The sequence below is a fragment of the Hyperoodon ampullatus genome (assembly GCF_949752795.1).
Source record: "Hyperoodon ampullatus genome assembly, chromosome: 16".
Classification (NCBI taxonomy): Eukaryota; Metazoa; Chordata; class Mammalia; order Artiodactyla; family Ziphiidae; genus Hyperoodon; species Hyperoodon ampullatus.
The window spans coordinates 67,027,173-67,039,942 of NC_136929.1; the positions used below are offsets into that span (position 1 = coordinate 67,027,173).

The 12,770-nt window shown below is 40.6% G+C and overlaps 2 protein-coding genes across 4 annotated transcripts in view; one reads left to right on the forward strand and one right to left on the reverse strand.

Annotated features, from left to right (window-relative positions):
• Positions 1–12,770, reverse strand: part of NBEA (neurobeachin) — a gene marked incomplete at both ends in the record, with an annotated part of 605,261 nt that overhangs the window by 196,235 nt on the left and 396,256 nt on the right. For all 3 annotated transcript variants that reach the window (XM_079722002.1, XM_079722001.1, XM_079722000.1), the window contains one exon: positions 5,543–5,679. In XM_079722002.1, coding sequence (XP_079578128.1) covers positions 5,543–5,679 — 137 coding nt within the window. The remainder of the gene's footprint in view (positions 1–5,542; positions 5,680–12,770) is intronic.
• On the forward strand, positions 1,842–2,921 carry MAB21L1 (mab-21 like 1; the record flags this gene model as incomplete). The annotated part of the gene is made up of 1 exon (XM_079721800.1): positions 1,842–2,921. One exon carries the CDS (start codon positions 1,842–1,844, stop codon positions 2,919–2,921), a length of 1,080 nt encoding a protein of 359 aa, XP_079577926.1.

Genomic DNA, 12,770 nt, shown 5'->3' on the forward strand with positions numbered 1-12,770 from the left:
GTTCCAGGAATTATAGGATTTTGTTGGAAATATTCTTAATTTGAAAGAGATGGCATCTAAATTAAAGGTAGGGAATTAAAAATCTGCCTAGTTTTAAAAACAACTACAGAACCCCTAAGTAGTATTTCTTCCATTTCCCGTACATTAAGGACACAGTTGGTACCACCAGGAAAAAAAAATGTTCTACATAAATCCATTTCCCCCTCCTTTTTCAAGGTTCCCAAATTTAGAAATGTTGATTTCTCTCAAAGTTTTCAAAAATGATATTTAAATTTAAAACCCCGATGACTGCAAATTAATTTTCTTTAAAAATCTTAACCATTTCCCTTAATCAAGTCACATGAAATAGTATAAAATTAGAAGTCTACTGTCAGGTGACAACTAAGGACCCTTAGGAGAGGAGATATACCCTTAATTATGCATCTGTAAACAAGACAGAAACCCCAAACCTACGAATTTTCAGGATAGGTATCTGCCAGTAGGTTAGATGATCTCTCCTGAATTTTCACGTATTAAAATACAGCTCATTAGGAACTCACATTAAAATAACCTCTGAATCACAGAGATAGTTTATTTCACAAATATTTCTGCCAATGCGTACAAAACTTAGTGTCCTGGTTATAATGTTGGGCAAAGTACAAAGAGGACTGCAGATGGGGGGAGGGGTGTACTAAACGTTTTTGAAACATCCTAACTTAAACTGAGGTAGACAATATCTAACAGCAATAATTTTCAGATTCCTTTCAACAACTGCAAATGAGAAAAAACATAGGTAAAACACCGCATAACATTTAAAAAATCATTCTAACATAGAACATCCAGAAAATTATACAGGTATTAGTCCATCTAAAGCCAACTTGCATATATATGAAAGAGCAAACTCCCACCCTCCATTCAAAAAGACCTCGAGGATTAACAGGCATTAATTATCTTCCTCTAAATGCAGGTTAGTGACTTTTGTTTTAGAAAACCCCATCTAGTTCACCAATTGATGGATGACCATTAGTACACCTGTATTTGCATTTCCTCAGTAAAAAGACAAGCAGGGTTTTCAAGCACAGAAGAGAACCACTTTGCCAAGTCTTTTCAAAACGTCAATATGCTTCAATTAATACCAAAGCTGAGAGATTCCTCTTGATTTCCAAAACTGTCTAGGTGGCTTGGGTGGTTTTCTGCCCGGCAGCAGCCTCCCACCTTTAGTTTGTGTGCCTCTATCCACGAGGGGGGATTAATTAGCCGGGCTGGAGCTGACAGAGGCTGTGGTGACGAGCCCAGTGGCGATTGGCCGCCAGCCTGCCTGGCCCTGCCTTTATAATTTCCACACGAGTGCATCTGGGCTCTTAGACAAACCAACCGCAGCTTCTTCTGACATATACACACGCACACTCACCCCCAACACACACTCAGCACACTTTTCCTCCATCTGACTAACAGTCCTGCACACACCATGATTACGGGAAAGCGTAAATAAATACGGAAAGGGTTGATTATTTTGACTACTGGAAGAGCCTTGCTGGGTCTCAGCGCAACTTTTGTTTTTATGACTGAGAAGGTGATCTCTCCATGCGTTTCTCTCACACAAGGATTCTTTAAAAGAGGAAGAGAGACAGAGAGGGGGGAGAACAACCTTTCACTTTAAGACCGGCTGGGCTCAAAGATAAAAGGAAGGGGAAAGCGGCGCTAGGAATCCACCGCTGCAGCACTTCGGAAAGACGTTTCTGATACATTTCTGAGCGCGGCGGCCCGTTTCTCCACCGAAGTTGGCTCCAGCTCTAGCAGCCGCATTGGATCCCACAGCTTATTGCGAGACTCCGGTGTACAATCCGGATCTCTGCCCCAACATGATCGCGGCCCAGGCCAAGCTGGTCTACCATCTGAATAAATACTACAACGAAAAATGCCAAGCCAGGAAAGCTGCCATTGCCAAAACTATCCGGGAAGTCTGCAAAGTAGTTTCCGACGTCCTGAAGGAGGTGGAAGTGCAGGAGCCCCGGTTCATCAGCTCTCTCAACGAGATGGACAATCGCTACGAGGGCCTCGAGGTCATCTCCCCCACCGAATTTGAAGTGGTGCTTTACCTTAACCAAATGGGGGTGTTCAACTTTGTGGACGACGGCTCGCTGCCCGGCTGCGCGGTGTTGAAGTTGAGCGACGGGCGCAAGAGAAGCATGTCCCTCTGGGTGGAATTCATTACCGCCTCCGGCTACCTCTCGGCGCGCAAAATCCGGTCCAGGTTTCAGACGCTGGTGGCTCAAGCGGTAGACAAATGTAGCTACAGGGATGTGGTAAAGATGGTGGCAGACACCAGCGAAGTGAAACTGAGAATCCGAGATAGGTACGTGGTGCAGATCACCCCGGCTTTTAAATGCACCGGGATCTGGCCCAGGAGTGCTGCCCACTGGCCACTTCCCCACATCCCCTGGCCGGGACCCAACCGGGTGGCGGAGGTCAAGGCGGAAGGGTTCAATCTCCTATCCAAGGAGTGCCACTCCCTGGCCGGCAAGCAGAGCTCGGCCGAGAGCGACGCCTGGGTGCTGCAGTTCGCGGAGGCAGAGAACAGACTGCAGATGGGGGGCTGCAGGAAGAAATGCCTCTCCATCCTCAAAACCTTACGGGACCGTCACCTTGAACTGCCAGGCCAGCCCCTGAACAATTACCACATGAAGACTCTGGTTTCCTATGAGTGTGAAAAACATCCCCGGGAGTCGGACTGGGACGAGTCTTGCCTGGGTGACCGGCTTAACGGGATTTTGCTGCAACTTATCTCCTGCCTGCAGTGCCGGCGGTGTCCTCACTACTTCCTACCGAACTTAGATCTGTTTCAAGGCAAACCTCACTCGGCTCTCGAGAACGCTGCCAAACAAACGTGGCGACTGGCTAGAGAGATCCTGACCAACCCGAAAAGTTTGGAAAAACTTTAGAGGACAATTTAATCGAGAGCCGAAATGTGATTATACTATTCTTAAAGTTCTCATTAAGTGTAAACTTCCTGTTCGATTCCTATCTAATATTCCACTGGACAGTGAAAACAATCTCTTCCTTAAAAAGGAGTACTAACACAACGTTTAGGCATCATCTCACCCACCCCTCCAAGGGGAGAAAAAGAAGTAGGGAAAGCGGATGGAGAACACCCCAAACTCACAAGTATTAGAAGACTTCTTTACAAAGGATTTCGTATCTCCCTTGAAAAGTACACAGTAACACCCGGAAAACAGCCTGGCTGTAATGCAAGACCACAGTGAACACTGCTTAACTATCAAAGGATTATAGCAATCCTGGCGATTTAGGTGCATCTGGCTGTGAGTAAACACGATTTGGATATGCCATCTGAAGGAAAGTGTAATGTATATTTTAATTTGTAACAAATATTGTGATCTCACATTGTCTTTGAAAGTGTGGATGTTGGTGTTTTGTGATTTGGTGAACAGAAGTTAAATTGCCATTTTGGATACTTCCAGACATTTTCCACTAACAAAGATATAATTTAAAGGTAGATTTCCTCCTGGTACTTTTATCTGTCTTTGAAAGTGTCTGAACTTTAAAAAGTTTACATTTTGTTTCAAATATATTGCTTGTTCTATTTCTAACATTCCATAAATATACTTGAAATGTTATTTAAATATATTCAAAGAAATTTGAATTCAGCTTATATAATAACGCTTGAATATCTGAATTATATATTTGAAAAATGCACTTGAAATACACTGGATAATTACTTTTGTGATTTAGATTTTAATTTCTGTTGCTGGTTTTTATTTAATTAGAAGCTAATAAATGAAGTAAAATAAAAGTTGTTGTGTCTCACTTTAAATTGTTTTCCTGTCAAAAGATGTAATGCTTCACTTTGAAAATTGAACCCACTTGAATATTTTAAACCTTTTGAGAAATAAGCTAATGAAATAATTAAAAATAAAACCTTAAAATATTGGAGAAAAGCTCTTTTTGTATAGCTACAGAATACAGTGATCTACTGTCAGTTTCTGACTTACTTATAAGACTAGTCCATTCTACAACAGACGCAATTTAAACCTACCTTTGAAAGCTTGCTCTTCTGGGTTAATATTTTTGTAGAATTTTTGATAATATAAGGATGAAATATGCCATGACAGTCAAGGTTGCTGAGTTAAAAATCAGACTAACTCAGAGGAAATGAACTTAACAAAATCCTAATAAAACTTTTAAAATTCATATATGAAAACTAACTACGCTAATGAAATGAAGATAATTTCTGACCTATCTTATGCCAAGCCTTATTTTATGCAGTAAGGGTTCCACTGGCAGAATAAATGAATCAGAAATCCAAAGTTACTTTTTACTTCATAGGGCAAGCCAATGATAAAAGCATAAAGACAAATTTTAAATTATTTAAAATCATATGCACTACATTCAAACTCATTTTCAAAATGCCACTCTTCTGGAGCTAGAAGTTAAAGAAGTCCTGTGATTATCCCTCAGAGTATTTTAAGAGTCAACAAGTGCGGGAGGGGCTAATCACCTGTGGGCCTTAGGGTCGTTAGTTAACTCAGGTGGGGGTACATTTTAGATTTTCAATTGCTACTCTACGAATAGTGTTTTAGAATGCTTTACTTCTATATATAAATTAAATATAAATAATAAGGTTCTGGATCTATGGGAGCATTTGTCTTTCGCTATTTTAGAACAATTGCCTCTGAAAAATACTTCAAAGGAAGATCTTTGTAAAATGATGCTTGATTATCTAGCATGACACTTATGTTCTTGAATTCTTAGCCTCAGGAAAAAAGTTTACAAATTGCACAATAATATAAAAGTTAAAACAACAATAAAATTGATTTCAGAAGAAATTGTAGAGGTATAGAGCTGTTGAATACTCAGGTTTTAAAATTTACAAAATAAGATATAATAAACAAATATTTATGCGTTTCAAATCATCTGAATATATATTGTCTGGCACCACACCCACAGAAGAATACAAACTTTAAACATCTGAGCTCCAGTATGTACTATGTATACACATTTTAAATGAAAGCTTCTCAGATAATTGATTTCTCTTCCCCTTAAAATCACATATAAAACCTATTCTTATTTCAGGAGATGAAAACTGGATGTAATAACGGAGATGAATTTATAGCTAAATGTGCTCCGTAGTTTTCGTACAACCTTTTAATGAATTATTATTCATATTGCAATGTACACTTTTGGAAATTAAAAGTGATCTTAGTAAGAAATGTCATGAGACCTTTCCCAGTCTTCCCAGAGAGCCTGAGATGCTGTACCCCAGGGACCTGGGAGCAATTGCCTTCACTACCAAATCTGCCCAAGTGCACACAAAGGCACTCATAGAGAGACCGTTAAAATGTGCATGCTCTGGTATACAGGGTTTAAAGTTGTTAATATATTCTTCAATCCCATAAAATAGCGCGTGTGTTACTTCATTCATTTTATTTTCTATAAGGATGAGAATGTGCTCCCCTCCCCCACTGTCATTCAAAACCAAGCAAAATTGAAAACCACTTCCTGCCACAAAGCCACCAGTGCTGTACACAGAATCACTCGAACTCACTTTCGTGTCGATCTTCTTGAAGGCAGGATCATCCTCATCCACCTCGAAGTAGATTTCTGTCGTGGTGATGGAAAGCGTCCCCTTGGCCACCACCACAGGAGCAATGAGCTGGGCGGGGGTGCTGAGAACCACTGGGCCTGAAAGAGAGGGCACGGGAGTCAGGCTGCGCCTCTGCGTCCCTCTGCCGCTCCCTCCCGGAAGGGTACCACAGGCTTTTAGTTTTAGATACGCACTGAAAAAATAGTATCTATTTTATGCAGCAAGCTCCTTTCACGTGAGATAAGTCTGCTTAGCTTTCACACATTATCTTATAACGAGACTAGAGACAAATAATTCTATAAAAACTCAAGAGATCAGAATATCGAATAAGTGACTTTCAGTAAGCGAGTCTGCAACCTCTGCTTAGAAATCCTACATGGTTAGTGAGGCGCTGACCTTAACCAGCTTAAAAGTGCAGAACGGACTCTCTTAAGGCCCCGATTCTCCACCGAGCATCAACGGCGTTCCGAGAGACGCGCTGGGCAGTCAGCGCCGTCCCCAAAGACCAGCCACCGTGAAAACCCCGTCCCCTGGGCAGCAGCGTCCCCCCAGGATGGGCGGGAGGACGTGAAGGGGTATAGGGCCTAATATATAAATTCCACTCCGCTGACGGGTTTGCATCTTGCAGGCAGATTAATATCGACATCCTAAGGCGCACCGCACACCGATATACGCGCAAACACGGACATGAAATACATTTTTATGCAGAAAAGAAAAACTGTAGCAGTGATTTTTCTCACCGAGCATAGGTCAAAAATGATGAAATTGTAAGAAGCTTGAACAAAACGATTCTCAGAAAAGCATTTGAAAAGTGTTGTTTCTCAACTTGTGGGACGAGAGAGACTACGCTTCAGAAAAAGAAATGTTTTAGAAAGTGTGCCCACTAAGGCGCTGACTTCGAATTCCCTCCATCTGAGTTAAAGTCGAAAATTACAAATTTCACGTATTAGAATATTAATTCAAACTGGCATTACTTAACTGCTCCTTTAAGGTTCCCTGAAGGGGGGACATTCTTCTCTACCCTCGACTTAAAATAAAGACTTAGAAATCAGAAAAAAATGTATTTGTTTTTCTGTAGCAAGGGTGCATCATATTCCCTTCCACCCCCGCCCCCCCAAATGCAGACAAATGAGTCACAGTAACAGCAGAAGGAAAGCAATGAAAAGGCAGGCCCCCTGCGGTTGCCCAGGCCCGCCCCCCCGCCCCCCACCCCGCGCCCGGCGGTGGCTCCTCGCGGGGAGATCGGCTCGCACCGCCACCGCCCCGGCCGCAGCGAGCAGGCCCGGCCCGGCCGCGCGGGGACGGCAGCGGAGTTCGCGCTTCCAGGGAGCAGCACACACCGAATCCACGACCGTCCTGCACAAAGCCGGGCGTTTCTGCCGCGGGAGGACCAGAGAGGAATCGGTCGGCTGCTGTCGCGCTTAAACGGGTGGCTATGGAGCAAACTGTGTCAGTGTCAGCCCGCACCGCCGACCGTGACCGCCTGCCCGGGTCAGGCTAACGCCAAGCCCCTGCTTTGACTTTACGGCTTTCTATCCCCGACGAGCCCGCACCGGGGGGCCCGGCCCCCGGACGCGCGGACTCCCGGCCTGGGTCTCGGGCGGGCAGCTTCCGCCTGAGCCGAGCGGAGTCGGGGTCCACCTCGGCTCCATAAGGTTTTTCTTTCCAAAGGGCGAGGCGGTCGATCTAAAGCGCCACTTTAAAGGCTCATCAATCTTAATCTAGGTTGCTCAAGTAATTATGCCCGAATCTCTTGTACGATTACAAGTGGATTTGGGTTTCTATTCCCCAGGCCCTCCTTTGTGTTTATTGGAGGGTCTGTGCGCGCGCTCGGCGGCGCCTCCTGCCTCCGCGCCCCCTCCGAAGCCCCCAACGCTCGGGCCGGTTCGAACCGCTCCCTTAACCCTTAAGCCACCGGGACGCTCCTCTGGACGCCACTTCAGGAGAAATCCAGGAGGTGTACTCTTGATTGGAGTGAGGTGAGGAAGAAGGTGACCTGATTCACATCGGAAACAAAGTGTCTTCTTACACATCGTTGGGCCTTGATAAAACCTCAGAAAAGTCGTCATTCTAAACACAGAAAGCTAGTGATTTCTGGTTTAACAGAGATTTCTGGCGTTTGGAGACGATGAGTGGTCAAAAACATTAAAAATGGCGAACTGCTGCGTTCTCTTAAAATATAATTTAACATACCCAATCAAATTGGAAAAAAATTAAAAAATCATGATACACATTGTCAAAACCAAACAAACTAATTTATCGAGATATACAGTATTACTAATTTTAAGTTCACAATTCCATGAACTTTTGACAGGGAGCACATTTTCGCTACCTGTTTGCGTTTCTGAAAGGCGACCGCGTTTTCCTTTTGATTTTACTCCAATCTCATTCTATTGAATTGAGATTTTCTGGGGGTTTATAAAAGGGCCTCGAACTGGTCCTTCTTTAAGAAAGACACTCATGAAATATTCAGCCTTAATAGTGTGTCATTTTTACCCTTGTCCTTTGGAAATCTCCAATTACAACTTCCAATTCCATAGCATGTTTAAGGAGCGCTGGGTCTTTTTGTTGTAGCCTTCAGGGAGCAAACCAGCCGCAGAGAGAACAGAGTTAATCCACTACAGCAATACAGAGAGGGATTATGTTTTAATCCCCTTTGGGGGAGCCTCTGGATCCGATATTAAAATGTTTACATAAGGCACAATCACAAACCAGCAGATCTTCCATATGGAAGATCTCGTTATTTGAAAACCTTGGATCCCTTTCCAAATAAAAATAGTTTAGAAAGGGCAGCGTGTCTAGATGTCAGAGAGATGGTGATCTGGGAGAATCTGTTCTAGATGATAACTAGGTACAAATTTAATCTCATAACTGTTTGGTGTAGTGAGTTGGGGACTGAGTATAGATATATTCCTTCTAATCAATACTATGGCAATAGAAGGATAAATTATATCAATGTCCTCAAGCACACACAGAGAGGTAAGGTGACAGATATTAAAAGACAGTGAAACAAATGGATGGGACAAAACCTCCTCCTCTTGTATTGCTGCATACAATAGTTTAAAATTCTACCATCTGAAGTGGTAACTAAAGGAAAAATAATTTTATTTACCTTTTAGAACTGGCACTATAATGTTTAAGAAATATTGATCCATTACTATTTTTGAAAGGATAGGGATATTACTTGCCATTAATTTAAATGCTAATTTAAAATCTGAACTAGAACAAAGATCACCCAAGCATAATGGAAAGATTCTTTAGAAGAATAAACTTCTCTTTAGAGCCATGGGATCTTTAATCAGTTGAGAGGGTAAACCTAGAGTAGAAAATACATATGTTTTATATTTAGGAAGGGAACTATTCATCAAATATAATTTAAAGTTAGAATGTTAAAAACCACTTGTGGGTTTGGAGGATTCTACTGGAAACATAATTCTAAGCCTATAAGTCTTAATACATCAACTTTTAAACAGAACTTTACAGTTTACGCAGTTCTTTTACATTTTTATTTAACTACTAGTTCAGTGTTCACAATTTTGGGGCTACGGATGTGTCAATACCTTCCTGCCAAAGACCACCAGGAACATAACTGCAGTGTAGAAAGTTGGGTTGATTGCTCACTTGCAGTGAGGGAGACATGGGAAGGAACCATGAGGTGACTAAGTAAGAGGGTGTCAGAAAGGACTTATTGTATTGTAGGATCTGGGCTTTTGTTAAGTGATTTGGGGGAGGGTTCAAGGAAGCAGGGCTTTGCTCCGGGTTGGGCTCTGTCAGGGAGTGGCAATAATTCTGTGATTGGAGATCTTAATAAATTTTATCTAGGACTAGACCTAGGCTAAAAACTGTAATTGACAAAGAAGTAGCAGTCACTCCTATAATGACGGAGGGGGGATGTTAATGTTGAGGCGTTGTGCAGAGTGACCCTGTTTTTGTCTGTGCTTAGACAAAATTACAAAGTTGTTTTTTGCCTCACATCATCACGTGGCCTCGTCTGATGCTGGTATTCTGTGAGGCTGTTTATGTCCAACAGGAGAGCACCATGGCGGAGCTGTGAGCCCCAGGCCAGCTCCCAGTGATACCGAGGCCTCCTTGTAAGGGTCAGGTCCATTTGTTTCCTGAGGTCAGGGACTGCTTTTCTCTTCCTCAGATCCAGGAATTAATCATTTTTTAAGGGGGGTCAACAGCATTCTGGCTATTAAAAGTCAATTATGGTGATTAAACTCTCAAATGATGCTAAAATTCTTTACAAGTTTCAATATAAAGCACGACAAAGAATATATACATAGGGACAAGGAGCTGAAGTTTAATTAAAACTGGCATTGTTACAATTATTTGATGACTTTCAGTTGGCAGAAACTATACTTAGTGTACATGAAATTATGATGTATTTTAGAGTCACTTGAATATTTTCTAACCTTAGTTTAATATTAATACAATTTTATCAGCTGTATGGATTTACTCCAAACTCACTTACTTTGAAACCACATGTTCAATTTGCTTTTGGAACATGTAAAAGACCATTATTTTGAGATAATAAGCGTTGACTAATCTTTGTAAAATTACTAAACTTAAAATCCTGCATTATTTAGAAGAAATAAAACTAATCTGAGATCCTTTATGTTTACTGAAAAAGGATATCATTCCAAAAAAATTTTAAGATGAAAATATAATAGGTAAAAACTTACAACTCTATAATGTGATAAAATTTGTAGGAAAATAACTAACAGCATGAGTGACTGAACATATCTAAAATATTTATCACTGCTTTGGACTTATTTTTAAGTAGGGCACTATCAATTTAAAGAAAATGTTTCCCCCACAGAATTAAAAGAATAAAATGTTTGAATTTCAAAGCAATTGAAGAATATGAGAATATGAGAAAGTTGGAACTTTGTTTTGGAATCCTAGGAAAACTTTAGGCATTAAGAAAATGGAGATGTCAGTGTATGAGCCTGAGGGAGAGGGATGTTAGGAGGAAAATGCTGCAGAAGATCTGAGGTTCCTCAGTACTTACTTCCCTGGGTTTCAAGCATTTGAAATGCCTCAGAAAAAAAGAAAGTATAGTAACAAAATCTCTACCAGTGACGCTTTCCTTTATTTACAGAGACTATTGTTAGTGGTCCAAATATATTAACAGAATAATGATGCTCTGAAATTTTCAAAAACTTTTCTTGCGATGAAAAGAGTTACAGAATATTTTTGCTTAAATCAGGAAAATATAACTTGAACAACTGATAAAATACATAACCCAAGAGTTATAAATTTAACTTCCAGCATTATTATCTCCTTCCCTAGCACACACACACACCACACTACTGATTATATAAACACTGTATAAATCCAAATTTTATACCAAGCTCACTGTGCCCAAGAAGTGGCCTCTTTGCGCTCTCTGGTGACTTTCTGAACACAACCTATCCTTAGATTGAGATGAACAATAATCAATCATCCCCACAGTGCAGTGGTTTCCTTAGATTATCACTGTGCAAAATGAGACAGGTGCTTGAGAATGCACATGAATCTTTTCAGATCTGAGCAAACCTACCTCTGGTAAAACTCAGCTTACCAGAGTCTGAAACAGAAACAGAAAGAATGGAGCCCTCTATATAAGAGCAATTGAAGGCTGCATTTTAACAAAATATCTGTTCACCATGGTAGAACATTTATCTAAAATCTCATTTAATATGTTTACAATAAATAATTTTTAAAAGTCCTGAGAGAGAATCTGATAGGCTCTAACTTTAACATACCATTTATGTTTTTTGATTCCCTTGTAGGACAGATAATACTTTATGTTAAAAAGAAACCAACAGAAACTAGTGCATTTTCTACAAAGACAAACTTTATAGAAGAAAAAGCTTATAAAGCATATATACTGTAAGTAAAATATTACTGACTTATTTACCAGCACAAAAATATACTAAAAACGGTGACAGTTTTTATGTTCATTGTGATAATTTGCTCTGCCTTTTGATGCACTAAGTGAGCCAGCTGAGATTTGTGTTTCTAGTTATATCACATTCAGTTCAACATATGGAATCCATTTTTCACTCTCTGGAAGAGTATTGACTCTTTTATAGCACTAGGATATCATTTAATGATCAAGAAGAGTAAGTTCCTACTAGACTGGATGAGTGAATAAACCAGGGGAGATGACTTAAATCTACTGAACCAGGAGAACTAGGTCTTTGCACCTCTTGGTTGGACTAGTGCCTTGTCTTTACGCTCCCATGGTTACCCGGGCACATCTTTATTGCAGCACTTATATCAAATATTATGTGTTTAGAAGGCTGTTTCTCCCATTTGGCATAAGCTACTTGAAGACTGGGGCATTGTCTTCTGCATCTAACACAGGCTCTGTCACACAGCAAGCATCTGTGTTTGTGGAATTGAATATAGAATATAGAAAACGATATACACCATTGTTGCATTTTTATGTCATAGTAAAAAGGTCAATTAAAATAATAGATTACATCTTTTATATTTTTCTGGAATTGATTTCAAATCGTTCTTTAAAAATATGAAAAACATTACATTTTATAGAAGAGATCAATTTAAAATATGCTGAAAACCAGTAAGAGTTATAATGTAATTGGTCAGTCCAGCTATATCACGCGCATACTATTATTTTTTTAAATGACATAATTTTATAACTGCCATATTTTTCCCAGTGTGTAAGTTGTTTCCTCTTTGTAAATTAAATGCTGAGAGAGACATTTAACTCAGCATTCATTCATTCATTCATTCACGTAGTCAACAAAAATTATACACTGTTTTGTGCACTGAGAGAGAATGCAATAATGTATAAGACACGGATTTTACCCACAAAGAGCTTAAAGTACATAGGAAGATAAGCAATATACAGGAATAAGCATAGCATAAGGGAGAAAGGGCATAAGGGAGAAAGGGCATAAGGGAGAAAGGGTCTAGCTAAGCATTGTTAGAGCACTTGACGGGTATGACTCTCATTTGTTCCTCATACTGTACCTAGGAGATAGGTACTGCTATGATCTCCATTTTACAGAGAGAAAATGAGACTGGGAGCTGAAGTAACTTGGGGAAGGCCACACAACTAGGAGGTGGTAGAGACAGGATTCAAACCTGGTGATCTGACTCCAGGGTATTTGCTGTTACATATACTGCCTCCCACCGAGAGGACAGAAAACAAAAATTCTATAGGCATTCACAG